Source organism: Molothrus ater, chromosome 2, assembly GCF_012460135.2.
Source record: "Molothrus ater isolate BHLD 08-10-18 breed brown headed cowbird chromosome 2, BPBGC_Mater_1.1, whole genome shotgun sequence".
In the NCBI taxonomy this organism is placed as follows: Eukaryota; Metazoa; Chordata; class Aves; order Passeriformes; family Icteridae; genus Molothrus; species Molothrus ater.
Genome location: NC_050479.2, coordinates 73,873,361 through 73,891,227, shown reverse-complemented (window position 1 = coordinate 73,891,227; position 17,867 = coordinate 73,873,361). Strand labels below are relative to the sequence as shown.

The 17,867-nt window shown below is 41.0% G+C and overlaps 1 protein-coding gene across 1 annotated transcript in view; it reads right to left on the bottom strand.

Moving 5' to 3' along the window:
• Positions 1–5,947: 5,947 nt before the first annotated feature.
• The window catches only part of EXPH5 (exophilin 5), a 35,142-nt gene continuing 23,222 nt past the window's right edge, over positions 5,948–17,867 (bottom strand). Inside the window, exons 5-7 of the mRNA XM_036388354.1 lie at positions 14,519–14,567; positions 12,854–12,980; positions 5,948–11,265 (exon numbers count right to left, since the gene is read on the bottom strand). Of these exons, the coding sequence (XP_036244247.1) occupies positions 5,960–11,265; positions 12,854–12,980; positions 14,519–14,567 (5,482 nt within the window). The 3' untranslated portion in view covers positions 5,948–5,959. The remainder of the gene's footprint in view (positions 11,266–12,853; positions 12,981–14,518; positions 14,568–17,867) is intronic.

Genomic DNA, 17,867 nt, shown 5'->3' with positions numbered 1-17,867 from the left:
GCCCGTGTGCGCCGGACCGCGCCGGCGGCGGGAGCGAGCCCTGCCCGCGGGGCTCAGGCACAGGAGCGGGCTCGGAGCCGTGCAGTTCCCCGGAGCCGCGGGAAATACAGCACTGTGAGAGTGCTGGGAGAGCGGGGAGCGGGCTCGGGGCCGCTGGTCTGCGGCTGCCTGTCCCGAGGGGGTTTTTCTTCCCTGCCTGTGGGCGCTTTGCGGGCCGCGCTGAGGAAGCAGGTGATCGGGGGTGTGTCGGCCCCCTCAAAGAACACGCTACCTGTGGTTTAGGACACACTCAGCCGGCAGCTGAACAGCTGGCCTGGAATTTAGAGGGGAAAAAATCGTCTTTAAAGCTTATTGTTACTGCCTTGTGTCAGCTGATGTAGAGGGATTGCTGTAAAAGGAAAAAAAGCCCAAAAAAACGGACATAATTTGAAATTCTCACTGTTTTTAGGATTTCCCATAGCAATTGCATTTAAAACAAAGGACAGAGCGTGGACCCTGTCACTGTGCTCAGCTCCCAGTTCCAGAGAGGAGGCTCAGACATGCACCCATGCCCAGGTGCTCCTGAGGTCTGTGGGTGAGATGCTGCTGGTGGCCCTGATCAGTGCTGTGATGCTCGGTGAGGGGGAAAAAGGGATCACAGTATCATCCTCTAGAAAATGTAACAACAAAATAATTTCATGGATTTAAAATGTTAGGTTACAAGTAAAGAGGGTAAAACTCCCATGATTTGTCTCCTAAGGCTGTTTTATCGTTTTTACCATTTGCTGCTATTAGGAAGTATTTCAAGGTATGAGTAGATGGGAGGGCTTACAAGGCTGTAGGAGAATTAAATCAAGCTTCTGGCCAAGCCTGGATTTTCACATGCAAAGCAATGAGAGCACAAATGAATTCTGCCTGGTTTTGAATAACATGAACTTCAAGTCTCTGTGCATGCAGACCATGAAAAACAGGTTCCTTGAAGGGGGAATTATCAAGTCTCGTTTCCTCCTTGCTTTTGTCTTTAGTCTCTTCAATTCCCTCACTTCAGATAGCCACAGATCTCCACTGTCATACCATGTCTGATACTCCCAACAGGTGAGAGAAAACTTGTGTAGTGTTGCAGGGTACAGGGCAGGGCTGAGGTCAGGTGGGAACATCAATCTGCAGATCAGGATCAGTCCCTGTGAGGGGCATTGGGGTCAGACACCACTTTGGGATAGCTGCCTGTCCTGGGGTTGTCAGCCTGCAGATAGGGCCAGGCTCAGCAGGGAGAGCAGAGGAGAGATGGAGACCAATGACGTATGCCATCGGTGGGACAGGGACTGATGGCCCCAGGCTGGCCTGAAATGGTGTCTATGGGCAGGGAGAGCAGGAGGAGTCCTGAGGAGATGGGGGGATCAGGGCCTAATGGTGCTCTTGGGTCCCTGTCCCTGGGAAGGCGCCACCCCTGTTCTGGTATGGGCTGGGAGCAGCTGCTGGGAGCGGCTCTGAAGGAATGGCCCTGGGGATCCTGGTGGGCATGGAGGGACATGGGCCATCAATGGCAGTAACAGTGGCCAACAGCAGCCTGGGCTGAAGGAACAAGGGCAGAGCCAGAGGTCGAGGGGAGTCATTATCCACCTCCACTCCGTACTTGTTAGACCACATCTAGATCCTGCATCCAGCCTTGCGCTTCCCAGTACAAGACATCAATAAACTGGATCAAATCCAGGGGAAGCCACTGAGATGGCAGAGCTGGAGCACCGGCCCTGTGAGGAGAAACTGGGGCAGCTGGACTTGTTAAGCCTGTTAAGAGATACCTTCGATGAGGGGTTGGACCTCACAGGAGCCCCCAGGAAGATCATGATATGGTGCAGGGCAGAAGGATGAAAGACAACTGGCATGAGTTGAAATAAGTGATGGTCACCCTGTAACATCTCCATGTTATAGGCTGAGGCACAGGTTGCCCAGAGAAACTGTCCAGTCTCTATTTTCTGAGATTTTCAAGCCTGAAATGGATGAAGCCTTAAAAAGCCAGCCCTGACCTCGAAGCCAATCTGCCTTGAGCAGGAGGCTGGACCATAGACCTCCTGAGGTCACACCCACCCTGACATATCCTTTGATGAAACCATGACATTTCTGTCCCTGTTGCAGTGTGATGTATTACCTTTTCTATTACCTTTTCTCAGTATCCTGGTTCTTTACCCAGGTGTACCAATAACCCCTCCCTTCGCCTCCCTTGCCCCTGCTAAGTGCTGTCAGTCAATCTTAACATTCCAGCAAGGGCATGGTCTGATTGGCAGAGTTCAAAAGATGCCTCTCAGCCCTGGGCACATTGGGCTATCCAGGTGTCATTTGTCCCCTGAGTCTTCCCCTCCCTTACCTGGTTGGTGGGACCCCTACCCCTTCCTCCCTCTCCCCGGAGTTAAAAGACACAGCAACCATGTGGTTTTTTGTTCTGTTGGAGCTGTTGCTGCATTCAGAGGCCTGTGTGCCAGGAATAAAGCTCTGGACTGAAACCCTCCAGCAGGACCCGTCTCCTTTTTCCTTCACTTCACCTAAAGCCTTTCCACCAGAGGTAAACCTGAGCTCCTGCGTGCCCGGACTTGTCCCAAGTGCCCAGCTGCAACATCCAGCCAGCCAAAGGTGTCTCTGAGGTGAGACCACCACAGCTGCTGCCCTTGGTCAAGCAGCAAGGGTCAGACAAGCCCAGGCATGTCCCATCTGGCAATACTGGGATCTAACTCCAATATGTCCCTTCTTTCAAATGTCATCAAGATGGCAGAATGCTCAAAGATCATCTAGGTACATACATGACCTACTGGGTAGACAGAGGTCTAGACAGAAAAACCACCTTAGTTCATAAACTGTGCTTCCTTCTGAAGCCAGGCTGAAGGACTGCTCAAGTACCACAAGTACTGGCTGTAGTAATTAAGGCTGAAAGACTGTGATTAGTCTCACACATTTACACGCACGTGGCAGCCAGGTTTCACTCAGGCCTAATTGCAGCTGAAGGCATCTTCACGTGGAGCTCATCACCTTGTAAAACTACTCATCAAACACTACCCTTGGCCCCTATGTGGAGTACAGGCACCTCAAGGCAAGTTGCAGGCATATGCCTCTCAAAGGGTTTAATATACCTACAGTAAAGGTTCTACCATGGATGGAAAACTATTTTGTGTGCTGGAGACTCATCAGCTGGCAGGACAAGAGAAGGCAGCACATCCTGCCTGAGCCCAGCAGCTGATGTGACTGCTGGCTACAGCTGCGAGATGGACCAAGGCTGCCTGCCCTTCTCAATCCATGGCTTTGTTGGCCATCAGCACCCTGATGATGTTGGCAACCCTATTAAGATGCTGGATTTTTTTTTAAATAATCTACTGCATTCACAGCATGTGAAAAAGAAATACAGTACCAATACATTTTTTCATGTAAATGAAGAATTTATTTCAAACAAATAGTTTTAAATGTGAAAATACTGTAAATTATCAATATTTATAGAATATATTTTTGCCAAAGAAAATCTTGGAAGAGTGGAAGTGTCAAAATTTGGCTCTGCTAAACTGAATGGAGATGATTGCTATTCAAAAGGTATCTCTCCCTATGTTTTCATGCAGTTGACTGTTAGAATACTGTTGTTCAGTGTAAATTTTAGTTTACAGATCCTCAACAGGCTGCAGTCTTCCACAACTAATTTACAATCAAAAGCAGTTTTTACTTGCTTACATTAAATCAAGCCACCTGATTTCCTGTCATACACAGCATAGGAAATGAAAAAAAATTATGTCTGCAAGGTGAGCACTTAATCCAACTACTGTTGAATGGTTAGAAAATATTTACGAATAAAATTCTAAACCACATCTAGTCAAGAAAAACTGTATGACCATTTACTTCCTTTGTATACATTTCTTTTACTATTCTTTACATTATGTAGGCTAGTGTCCCAAATTTTTGGATTAATTTATTTTGCAGAAATGTACAACAACAGAAATTCCACACAGATACTCAGCTGGTTATATTGTCTTCCTCTATAGAATCCTGTACACACAGAGAATAGAGACATTTACAGAAAAACATAATCTCTCCTTAGAATACCACTTTTTACAAGACTGCAATTATACAGTAGTCATCTCCTTCCAGCATTGCCTATGTCAGCAGATTCTTTTATCCTGGTGAAAAGGCAAGTGGTAGAGATCAGTTCTGTCTATAAATATACAGTTTATGTTAGTCCGTCTATGTACAACAAAAGACAAATTACTCCAGCAAAAAGTAATGCTACTTATATCAGTACAGATTTGAACTACAGACCCACTTCTTTAACGAAGCTTACAGTATGAAAAAATAAGGATACCTCTTACCTACTGTAATATTTTCATCTTTTAGTTTCTTGTGGAGTAGTCAGCGATACAAGCATTGCTTGTTTTGTGTAAAATATATTATTTTAAAATACCAGTATACTGTCCTTCAAGTTAGAAAAATATAATTATGTTCTACAGAAATTTTATTGGATTAAAAAGCATATAAAAATAAGGACCATAATTTCAGACCATATATGAAATTAGAAATAAAGTAGAAGAAAATGTATAATTATTTTAAAATATATCTTCTGGCTCAGTGAGCCACTTCTGATTTTTCATAAAAAGAGAACAAAGCTTGTAGAAATTTTATGGCCAGGGACAAGTTTTGGCTACTGAGTAATACTACTACATTGTTGTTGTGGGTGAAGAAGGACCAATGGAACATGTTTACACCCATTCAGTTTAGAGGATAAAGAGTACTGTGGTCACAGCAGGAACAGCTGAAAAATACCAAAAGGGTATTGTAGTTTGACAAAGAGCAAAGAGCCTTTCTTACTGGTTTTATTTACTTTGCCTGTAAGAAGCCACCAGTCTGATAGGTGCAGTGGTGCCCCAGCCAAGTGCCCTCTCAGGCTGCCCTAGGTGCTGCTGCCCTGAAGGAGCCCAGTGGCTGCAGGTGCCTCATCCTGAGACCAGCCAAGCAGAGGCAGCTACAGAACTCTAGGACCTCACAAACTGTTTTGGTTATTTTCTCACTGCTAGGACAACTAAAGATTCAACCTATGAGGTTAATACAGGAAACCAACAAGATAAATCTTTTTATATTTTGAATTGTTAAAAGTGTATGTCTTTTAATCCAAGTTAACCTGTTTCTAAGACCAGAAATCTGGCCAGTCATGTCAACTGTAACCAAAGCTGTGCTGGTTATGAATCTTCCATGTCTGGAAAGCAGGTTTCCATGCTCAGCTTTCTTTCTTTTGGTCAGTTTCTCAGTGCTGTGCCCTGTGTTGAGCTCTTTCTCCTACACTAGAAGTATTTCTGCAACTCACATTGCTCACTGCTCTTGCAATGCTGGAAAGTCCTGGTGTGGAATCTGCCTCAACAGCATAGCAGAACAAATGCCACCAGGGACATTGTTGCTATGCTTCCCAGGAATGCAGAAAAAGAACATTCATGCAGAATATGCTGTAAAGATTTAAGAGGTTTCATTTTGTGAGGATATTGGTTCAGTGGGAAGGATTAACCTTATCATGCTTGCTAATGAGGAAGATTGGAGAAACAACAAATCATCAGTAAAATAACTTCTTGGTTTTCTGTTAAGTTCTGTAAGAAAAAGCAGCTCAAGCTAGAATTTATCCATTCCAGCACTGTGTAGCTGGCAGGAACCTAACTACTGCTTTCTGACTCAGAGGAAAGCCATCCCCAGACTTACAGTGCCCAAAGCTCAACAGCTGTTTACCTTCTCTTATTTGGGGAAGGGATTTTTTAACATTGTTTTTCCCCTGCTAAGGGAGACAGGAAAGGTGAATCCATACATTTAATACAAAAGTCAAATGCTCAGCTAATATACCATACTAACTCCCTTGAAACTAAGGAAGCTGTACCAATTTATAGCAGCACAAGAACGGGCTCTGCGTATTTGACATGTTTTTGCCAGCCCAGAAACTACCATGCTATTGTGCCCTCTTAGTACCACCGTCCCTTCATAGCTCTGATTCTTTATCTATCTCATCTAGGTAATATTCATCATCAGTGGTGGTATCACTGTCTGAGTCTGAGTAAGCAGCTGGGTCTTCCCCGTAGGTATCAGTCAGCTCTCGGGGGGACGAGGCAGCTGATGACATTTTGCTCCCAGCAGAACTTGAGCTCAGAAGCTCAGCCCTGTTTATAGAAGAGCTCTCTGTATCTCTGAAAGCACCAGGGTTATTCAGAAGACATGGTCTCCATAATCGCCCTTCTGTGAGTGACCTCTTGATATTTTCCAGGAAAGCCAGTTGTTGCTCTTTGCCAAATATACCAAATTCCACAGACGGATACATTAAATTTCTGGTGCTGTAACATTTCTCATCGTCTGACGCCCAGTTTTCATTCTCATCACAAGACAACAGCTCTGAGTAAGATTTAAATCTCTTGCCATGTATGCCATCTTTGGGTAGAATATTGCTTCCTGAGGCAGAGATCTCAAGGGAATCTCGAGCACAAATGCCCTCGGAGAGGTGACGCTCACGCTGACTTTTTGCACGGCTCTTGCACAACTGATAGCTATTGAGGTTAGCGTTTTCTAAGCCAGCAGGCTGAGAGGTATTTTGATGCTGACCAAGCACTGTCTGGGAAGTCAGGTTTTGCTCTGGACATGTGTCTGCCTGCAAGCAGCTATTTACATAGGTGTTGGAGTTTTTGTCAGTTAAAAGTGGCGAGGGAGGAGCACAGGTATGACTGCTAGCTCTTCCTTTCTCTTCATCCAGTGGGTATGAGGTAGTAGCACTGGGAGAGATGGGCTGGCTTTTGCTTTCTAACCCGAGATCAAGCACTTGGGAATTCTTATTTCTTGTGGTTACTGATTTATCTGGAAATAGGGTTGTGAGTCTTGGCCTATTTTCCACTTTCGCTGCAGTTTTTTGAGGACTGATGGCTTCCTTCTGGGTATATGAACTTGTAAATGGCCCCCTTTTGCTGTTAACAAGCAAAGAGGGATCATTCTGATCTTCAGTCTTCTTATTATCAGCTGTTCTTGGTCTTGGAGTATTCTTGTCAGAGTTCAGACTGTGATTCTGATTTTCATTGTCCAACTCCAGGAATGGCTGGTGGGAATCCATTGAAATCAATGAGTCAAGGGACATGTTGACCTCTAAAGAAGTAGCACTTCCATCATTCTGTGAAAAAATGTTACTTATGTGTGGTTTGGGGGGTAGATTTTTACTTGAAAATTTACGACTTGTTTTGTAAACAGCTGCTAATTTATTTTTAATTGAAGGTCTATTTTTCCTTTTCTCTATATCTTTGACTTTGTCTCTTGTGCAGTCAGAGAGAAGCTTGTTCTCCTCTTCTGCACTCTGTGTTATGTTCTGATTTTGTGTAACCCTGGGGACTTTATCTTTAATGTTCAGGTTGCCCTCAATATGCCTCTCTGATTCCTGAAAACCACTGTAAACTTTACCCATATGAGAAGTCTGTGAGTTTTGCTCTTTTTTAATTTTTGAATTCTTTACTTCATCTGTGCTAGCCACTTTGTCTAGCTGAAGAAATGGATCAGCACTGGAAGCTGTGCTTACCTCAGATGCTTTTCTTGGAGACTCTGGAAGCACTTTGCTACAAAAGTTTGAACCATTCTCTTTTCTTCTTGAACTTTCAGCCCTTAATTGCAGTCCACTAAATTTATTATTACACAGAGGGGTGGTTCGGTGTAGGACATCTACTCTCTGTTTAACTTGGGCACTATCCCTGTACATACCTACCACAGGAGTAAGTGGCACATCAGCATGCTCTGTGTTACCACTCCTTCCAAGGGAACTCTTCTCCCTGGAGCGAATGAATAAACTGTTCAGATTTTTCTTGTTCATTTTTGGGGGCTGCGAACAAGTTTCAGAGCTTCCCTTCTTTACAATATTTTTATTTGTTGAATTAGAATATAAAGGCTTCTCTAAATGTCTGGCTGGCTTGGGAGGGGTTGATAAAGTGGACATTAGTGGTGTGGCTCTTCGTAAAATTTCCTTCTTCTCTTTTACTTGTATTTCTGCCTTCTGGCTGCTTGAAGCATCAGAAATGGCCTTACCTGACTTAGTCACTATTGCAGTGGATTGTGGGCCACCAAAAGAAATTTCTTTTGTCACCACATCAGAAAGTACATTTTCTGCTAATGGAAGACATGCTGAATTATCTTTCTTGTTAGGTACCACACTCACTGACTTCTCAGAGCTAGGGGATAAATGAGAATTCTCTTCTTCACTATCAATAGCAGTTCTTAAATTCTGAGGTGTGACCAGAACTGAAGATACTTGGTCGGAAGAATATGAAGGCACCTCTTTTTCTGAAGTAGTAGGGAAAAAAACATTTGCTAAACTCACATGACCTTCATTTTTCTTGTTTTGTATTCTTGGTGACTGAGCAGTTTCTTTAGGACAAGGTAAATCTGCATCCTCTGAATTATCTCTAAAGAGACTACAGAATGTTTTTGAATGCCTCCGTGGTAGTGTGTAATAAATTGAAACTAGTTCATGATACTTGACATGATCTTCATCAACACAAACTGTAAATGTGCTTGTGGTTTTATATTTCTGCAAAAAATTTCCCCCTTCCTTATAATCTGAAAACACAGAGGATTCTCTTCTACTTAGATGTTTACATCTGTCTGTCAGATCAACTGATGTACTGCTACTTACTGAATCATTACTATTTTTGGTTAAAGGAGTGTGGTAGTCTTTTTTAGTTGTGGCAGCATTTAGTGATGCTGATGTTAGAATGGAACATTTTGGATCTAAACAAGACACATCTCCTTGATTAGAATAACAGGTGTCAGCTCTATGCAGAGTTTCAGACCTTAAACAATCATATGTTGCTCTGCTTTCTCTAGGTAAAGAGATGGGCGTCTCTGACATAATACTACCAGCAATGCTAGCTGATTTTCTAGGCAAAGTGTAATAAATAACAAGGGGGTCAGAAGATTTGGAGCTGTTTCTGCCAGGGGAGCCAGTAATGCTACAGCTACTGCTATGTCTTGGCGAGCTGTCTTGCTTGTGAAACCTTCTGATACAAGGTGAAGTACTCCTCATTTTTTCAGTTCCTTTTTCAAGGCAAAAATAACTTAAACTATTTTCAGAGGTATTGGGTTCTCCATCAAAGCCACGCATATAAATACTTCCAGAATTTCCATTTCGTGGGGAACTAGTAGTGAATTGTCCATTATAGTCCTTAGTAACTAAAGTGCTTGCATTTTGCAGTGTTTTCTGTGAAATCTCTTTGCTAACACTTGTCCTACTCACTTCAGCTGTTGTCCCCCCTTCTGCTTGAGATTCAGTAACAGTGCTATTTACCGAAGAGCTAGTTAGTGTTCCTAAACATTTAGCATTGTCTTTATGAGAAAGTGCTTGGGAAGAGTTTTGTGAGAAACTAGATGAGAGCTCAGGAGGACAGGACAACATGCCTTGACAGTTTGCTAATTTTTCAGTGGATAGAGCAGAAGTAACATTCAGTAATGAGGAGTGTCTCTTTGGAGTAGCTTTGTTAAGGGCTTCTGCACTCCAACTATCCCGTTTGCTGCTCTCTCTTTGTGCTGCATAATGCAGATGATGTTCCCATTCTTTCTGACATGGAAGAAAAGGTTCCTTCCCGCTCCCATCAGCTGGCAAAATACAGGGAGGCTGACTGAACGCACTATTGGGTGGGCAATCATTTTCCTTCATTTCTACATTTCTTTTATCACCATTTGATGTATACATTTTTGCAGTATCTCCTCTGGCAGTGGCTTGGGCTTGTCTCTTTGATGTCATTGTGCTATAGAGAGATACATCTCTTTGCCACATGGCAGAAGCAGGGCTGTTAGGGGAAAAACTCCGTGCGTTGATGTAGCTTGTATCTGCTTGTTGAGGAACTGACTGTAACAGCGTGTCTTCATCTGCCTGTTTCATACCTTCAGCCTTTTCCAGGTGTGTAAAGTCTGCCTTTGTACTCCTTTGGGTAACAACAACTGAATTCCTGTTCAGTCTTGTAGGTTCTGGTTGGTTCTTTGAACTGGGAAAGACTGACTCATCCGTTCTGATACCAGATGAAGAAACAGAAGAGGTACAACTTAGCCAAGGCTGACAGCCCTCAGTGAATTCTGAAAAATTTCTGTTTGCACTTCTTGTCATCCTTTTGATACTTGTATTTTCTGGAGAGTACATGTGAAAATCATTCTGCAGGCGCTGTGAACCAAACTTGGCATTCTTTTTATGTGCCCACTGCTGGTCATTTAAATTAGCCATAAATGCTTCAAAGCTGGCATCAGGGGAAATAAACACATCATCGCTGTAACACTGAGGAATATCAGCCCAAGAAGGATAGCTGTCTTTTCTTCCATAAGAATTTTTCTGGTTTGCATACAGCTTCCCATGAGAAGAGATGTCTCTATAGAAGGATCTAGAGAGATTATTTTCTGATTTGTATACAGGATAATTTTCCCAGTTATCAAAGGGCAATGGAGAAGGAGCTTTGTCAGGGCAACTAACTCTGCTAAAGCAATTACTGCTTGAAATGGATCTGTAGTGGTGTTTTGGGTGGTAACTTGAGTATTTCTTAGTTTCTTGTAAAGACCTGGGATATCTACCATGGTCTGTAGCATGAAATTCCATCAGTGATTGAGTTCTAAACATTGTTTCTGGAGCTTGTTCTGAAGAGTCTGGTGTGTTGTTCCATACAATGGAAGACAGAGGAATTCTCTTTGGGTTCTGTCGACCAAACCTTGGTACAAAACCATTCTTGCTCTCCCTTGCCAATGGATGCTGCAAACTAGATGCTGAGAGCTGATCAGAAGATACTGATGATGGACATCTCCGAAGGGAACACACAGAGTAACTTCTGCCAGCTGTATCCCTGTTCATACAAGCCTTGTGCCTAAAGCCGCTGTTGTGCGTTACGGAAGGGGGATATAAGCTCCCCTCGGAAGACCGCCCGAAGGACACTGCGGACAGCCTCCTGCGGTGCAGACGGGGATTCCCATCCACTGCATCACCATAACTGCAATCCTCTTGAAAGGCTGTTTGGTGCCAGTTTATATATGCACTCTGTAACTTCCTTGGTCTGATGAAAATCTTGTGTTCATCTTTGGCCCTTAGTGTTCTCATTCCATCTGGGAAAAATGTGCTAGGCATGTCACTCCAGTCATTTCTCTGCTGCCCCCTGCTAACAGTCTGCCTCTTTGAAGTAGGGAATGCGCTACTACTTTGGACATTGGATGCACTGCTTGTAGAAATGATCCTGTCCAAAGGGTCTTGGGCTTGTTCCTGGGCCAGTTGGTCATCCAGATCACTCAAAACTGCACAGGGAAAAGAAAAAAGATACTTGGTTTTGTTTTCTTTAATAATCTTCTGACTGCTTATGTTAAAATATTTCACGTGCTACATTAATAATCAGAACTGGCTTTAAAAGGAGTCAGCTTCTCAGCATTCAAAACCCTTCCCAAACCACATATTCTTCCTCCATAGGACTTTTCAGCAGTCACCCATTATGACTACAAGAAAAAAAATGTTCTCCTCCGTGACTGCTCTTTATGTAAATGTTAGTCTTTATGCTATTTAAAAGAAGAACAAAACAATTTGAAGTCTGAGTTCTCACTCACTGTATGTGTGTGCGTGTGTGTGTGTGTGTGTGTGTGTATGTGTAAACTTTCCAAATATAGTCTGTAAGCAAAAAAATCCCTGAAAAGAATTCACTAGGCAAACACGGACCTTTCTGCGTGTTCACAAAGCACAGTTATGACATAACTATAAGAAAACAGAATCCTGCAAACCATCAAACAAGCATATTCAGCAGTCTGGCATGTCCACTGTTTATTTCATTCATAAAATAAGTTCTCTTCTGAATTGTATGAGCACTGAAAATGGCATTTTCTGGATAAGAAAGGGTAATTAAATAGTTAGGAAGCTGTGATTCAATCTAGCAACAAATATGTATTTATATAAGCATATATAGGCAACCTCATGAAATGGAATTAAACACTATGTAGCTCAATTAACCAAGATATTCAGTCAGAAGACTGATAGCAATGTATTAAAACTAATTTTATTGTCAAAAGCAATTATTCCTTTGCTAATTGTATTCTGCTATTTTTAAAATATTACGCATAATATACAATGGATATGATTGTTTTGTTACAGAATTTCCTAATCCACTTAAATACATAAGACTGAGTGATCAGTCACTACAGACCTGTGCTAACACTACAAAAGCATTAAGAAAGCATTGATAAATATGTATAGTTGGAATAAAATGTGATCCAAACGTACTAAAATTCTCCATTTTTCCTAAGTTTCTCTTCAGCACACAAAATAGAAGACTCCTGAGAAATCCAGCTTAGAACAAGAAAAAACATGAGTTGTTTCTGAGTCTTCCATTGGGAGGACATGAGCCAAGCTGAAAAAGAACCTGCAACTCTTGACTGGGGGTATAAAAAGGCTCCCAGAAAACTAACTGAATGCCATAATGCCTCTTGATTCTGTGGTTTGTGGCTTTACAGTTTATAAAACCAGGCCAAATAATTCATCATGATCCAAATTATTCATGCAGGAAACGGATAGAATTCTCACGTAATCATGTCTGCAGCTAAAGGGTGCAGTGCGGGCTCCCAGCAGAAACAGCAGAGAGAACTGTGCACAGTTACATGGGATTCTTCTGAACTGTATCAGTATGAGATGAAATGCACTCTTAGAGTGATTGATCACTGACATCTCCTGAAATCAGTGTTGGAGTAGACATTCTGCTGTCAGACAAAGACAACAAAAAGTAGCCACTCTGCTATAAATGAGCCATTTTTTACAGCTGTGCTTTTGCAGAAAATTCTCCCAAACCACAGTAACTTCTGGTAACAATACTATCAAACAATACCGAAATAAGGACACACTTACCACTGAAAATCTCCTTCTCTAGCTGTTCATTCCATTCCAGTGTACTTTTCTCCACTGTTTCATTTTGGTTTGTATCAAAAGATTGACCACTTGTTTCAGTTGACATTGGGGAATTACACATTTCAGCCTGTTAAAAATTGTAAAGTAACCTGGTTTCAGTTCATGTGGGTTCAAATCACATTTCACATATCACATCACAACCCGTGTCACAAATTCCAGAGGTGAGCAAGCTCTGTCACTCCATTAAATAATGTATTATTAAAATACACAACTGAGGGTTGTAAAATTGCATGCAGTTTATAGAGTTCTACACATATAATAAGGAGAATTACTCATCTTGTCCTCATCCTGTAGCATTTTTTGGATAGTTTACTTAATTTATCCTAATGCATCCTTATTGCATTGTATCTCTCAATTTAGTTTTCCACAATCACATCTTCCTTGATCAGTGTATTTTAAAATTCACCCACTGACCTCCCAACAGATATTTAATAATTTAACACTACAGTCCATTTTCTTATAGAAAGACAGCACTTGGTGATAAAAGTGGGGAAAATGTCATCCTATTCCCCATCTGTTTTTTGATTACATGTTAAACTGAGAGGTTCTATCCCACCCAGTTTAGTTTCACTAAACTCACAGTCTCAGATGGTGGAAGTGTAGACAATTGTTTAACTGCTGAATTATTTTAGCTGAAACTCTTCCTTCTTTTTTCAAAAAAAAACACCCTACTACTTTTTTTTTGTTTGCCATATTCATAATATTTTACTCATCTAGCTATAATATAGCTTTATATAATATGTTTCTATAACAGACAAGATTCCCTGATAAGATCTTTGCTCAGTCATATATTAATATAGATTTCTCTTTGTTTTGGAAATATGAGAGAAGGGAGGTGGCCAGTTTACATCCTCTGTGCCTTTGATTATACGCTGTATACCTTCTTAGTCCCCTCTGTGGTTATGTCACCCAATTGAAGATGAGGAAAAACATGTTAGTAATACAGGGTAATGAAATAATTAAGATAGAAAACATAATCCTTGGAAGAAAATCTGATATTTCAACAGCATGCACTTAAATTACATCAGAAATAAATCTGTTTTATCCTTAAAATGAGCTTGTGCTTATAAAATGGAACATCCATCCATCCATCCATCCATCCATCCATTCATAAAAAAAAATGTTCCTACTTCAAAATTTACATTTACATGGTAACTCTGTGCATGGAAACGTTGCACAAGAGGTTCTAGATTACTGCCTGCCCAGGCCAGCTACTCTTTTTCATCCTTGTACAAATGAAATGAAACAAAGTAAATATACTAGATTATGATTTAGTGTGAGTTTTGATCTATTTACAGGTTGGTTACAGTTGCCAAGATATGTGAAGGTCCTGACCTAGGAAAATATCCATGCAATTATTATGAAAGAACTGAAATCTGGCAGAGCTAGATGTAGGGCCTAGCTAGGAAAGCTTTGGATTTTAACAGACAAGCTCAGTCTACTACATGCAACAAGTTCACAACAAAGACATTTTACTCAGCATTTAAAACAAGAACTGTAAGAATACTATTTAAACACGTTAAAGCAACAGCCTAGAGCAAGGAGACTAGTTTTTGAAAAATCTGTATTTAAACATTGCAGACAAGAAATTGATAAACTACTTACCGTTGCCATTTCTTCCACTTTTGAGGGTGGGCTAGCAGAACTGTCATATCTGTAGGCAGAGGGATTTAAATGTTGGTTTTGAAAAGGAACTTGCTGCAATTTCATCATGTAGGAAATATCCAGCAGCTTCTCATTTTAACAGCTATTGAGAAGCATCTGAAAAAAACTTGCTCTATGAAGAATTCATCCTTACCTCCCCCCTGCCAATATCCTGCAAAAATAAAGTGCTCGGAAAATGTACCATTCAGTTTGGCCTTGTCAGCTTGCAAACTTCATAACTGCACAGCCAAGAATGAACTCAACATACTGACATCTCAGTGTCTGCAACAGAATTGCTTCAATCCAGCATTATGGTAAGATGGTATTTGTTCTTTTTCCAAACAGCTATAATTTAATAGGTACTAGTCATAGCCTAAGTTATATACTTGTTAAGTTCTGACTGGTTTGCATCTGCAGTTCTATTGTTTTTCTCTTCCATTTCACCCTACTCAGATGCAGAGCTGTGCTCTGTTCCTGCAAAGGAGGAGAGTCAGACAGCAGATTGGCTTTGGTGTGAACTTTGGAACTCGCTGCTATTCACCCAAAACTGTTTTGGGTGAATTTTTATTTTTTTATTTTTATTTGAATATATGAATTTTTATTTACCAATTTTTAAGACATGGTAGAAGGCTCATCTGCTTTCCTAAGCTATTTAAGGCTGCAAGAGCTTGGCAGAGAACTGGCTCGAGCATCCGCGAGTAATGCAGTGGTTAGAACAAGCCGAGAAGCCCTGAACATAAAAAGTACTCTGTCTGATGGGGTGACTTGCAGACAAATACAAAATAAATGAGAGAAACAAGAACAGGACTAGACATCACTGAGTCTATTCAAGTCGGCAGATCCTTGTTTTACGACTAAGCAAACCCAGTCCCTTCAAAAGCCCTGAAGGAAATGTTGCTCAGCCTGTGCTGATTGCCAATTCTTCCTTGTCTCAGAAACTGTTTTTTTCCCAGGAAGTTAATTCTTGGGAGAAAATGAAGTAGGGAAAGATGGTTCTGCTCAGTCCTGTTTGTCTCAAAGTCTTTTTGAATCACCTTGTTCTTAGGCTCTTAAAGCCTCCCTGTGCTCAGGTAGACTACTTTATTGTGCTTCAACAGCAAGTATAAACCGGCTTGTTGGCAAGTTCTTTGTGGCCCAGCCTTTCCTCCTGAAGTGCTTTGTCATTTGTTTGCAATGTGCTTGCAGGCAGGGAAGAACAGTTGAAAGGTGCAATTTGTTTTTGCTTCTGTAATTGTGAACTGTAAAACCAGGATTCCTCTCTGACATGGGGTCCAACTGAAACCAAACAAGCCTGTTGACTTCAGCGGGCTTAGGATTTGGCTAGACAGTCTGAATCTGAAATTCCTAATTTTTCCTCGTAGCTCTGAATAAAAACAGCCATTAAACCGGGGGTTACCTCCCCCTTTGAATGAAGTTTACAGAACCAGAACCCAGAAATCTATGTAGCTTTTCCTTTAAACTTAAATAAAGTTGTGTTTTAATGCTTCTAAAACAAATTAAGAACGAAACTTAGGTTTCAGAGCTTTTACAATGATTTCCTGCAAATTAAGTTCAGTAAAATCCTGTGGCATAGCAAGTTACGTTAGTTTTACTTATATGCATAACAAAAATGCAAAAGCTTTGTTAGAAGCTTTCTTCTTCAGCTTTACTGTGCAAAGCCACTCTTTGGCAAAGCCTAAGAGCACAAAGTTCTCCCCACTTGATGTTGTATTAATTGCTCCTTGCAATGAACGTACATGAAGTAGACATGTTAGAAATGTCAGTTAGAAATGTCTTCTGATAGTCTAGGCAAAATTTAAATTTTCATTTGCACCTCTGGCACTATTCTAAATTCATCTGTGTCTTTATTGTCACTATTCTCTCAGAAATAACTGGTCATTGCATCCTGCTTTGTTTTTCTCCCTGCTAACTTACACTGACGAGGTTATTTTAATATTTTTCCTATGCCAATCTCTCAATTTCCCAAACTGCCTTATTAGTTTCTATGAACTGTCTTAAATTTTCCAGCATTTCAAAATTAAAGTTTTTCTTACTTTCAGAGAAATATTGCCTAATTTTAGGAAACAGTAATTCAGTTTCTTTTTTGGTTAACAACACTGAACAATGTTTACATTATTTTGCACACAATGCATATACACATATACTTGTAAATATTGTCTATTATTCATAAACAGGAAAGAAGCTAAATTGATGTTCAAGTTCAGAAATATTTGCCATCTGGAAAATACTCCTCTGTATAGAAAATGAGAAAATATATTTTCTACTTTTCCACTTCCATATATATGTATCATTTTAATGACAATCAAATGTAAGATTAAAAGTAAGAGATGACTATCACAACTGGTAACAATAATAAAAATCCATGAATTAAAATCTGCCGTGAAATAGTGTTTCCACAGAGGCAAGGCACCTGTCTTCCCCAGGCTACCACCAAGCTCTCTAATGTCAGTATAATCCATTTTCTTCAAGACTATTCTTATCAGTACTAAGAAGTAACTAAAAACCAAACACATAAATCACATATGCTGAAAACACAATTAAACAGCATTTTTATCCTGGATGAATCACACTTATACATATAGAAAAGAGTAAAGAATGAATTCAAGAACTGACACCTTTGAACCAAAAGTGATCAAACTGCCTTCAGACTACAGTTACAAACCTTTTATTAGCATCTTCTGTATGTCCATGTGAGTGCACTCCTTCCTGCAGCATCCATAACTTATTCTCAGAGTAGAACACCACCACAGCTGCCAAAACTCCCTCTCCAGAACTGAAAGGACCCTCTAACCAGCCATTAATGTTCAGCCATTGAAAAGCTTCTGCCAGTTAGGCTTACTTACAGGATTTACAGTGCTGCGTCCTACAGTGTTTCACTAGCTCTCCCAAATAACTCTACCTGGTGAGAGGCAGATTATTTCAGTGCTTTGCCTATGCATAAAGCAAACCACATGCCACGGCAACACCTAGAAGAGGGTGGGGGAAGTTTTCAACAGAGAGGCGTGACTAGAAAATGTAGCAATCAGCTCAGTTACACGTCAGGATTGACTTGTTTATTTTTCAAGTTAAGCTCGGTCAGAAATCAAAGGCATCTGAGCCTGAGATATGATAGATTTTCCATGGAAAAGCCAGAAAAACACACACAAGAAAAGCTGATCTAATGAGTAGGCACAGTTTGGTTTTTTTGCCTTCTTAAATTAAGAAATCATTTTGGTGCTTAGATTCTACAGCAAAGCCTCGACCTTCATGTGTGCATTGGCTACCTCACTGTGCACCAGGATAAAGCACCCTTGAAATCTGATTCTCAGTT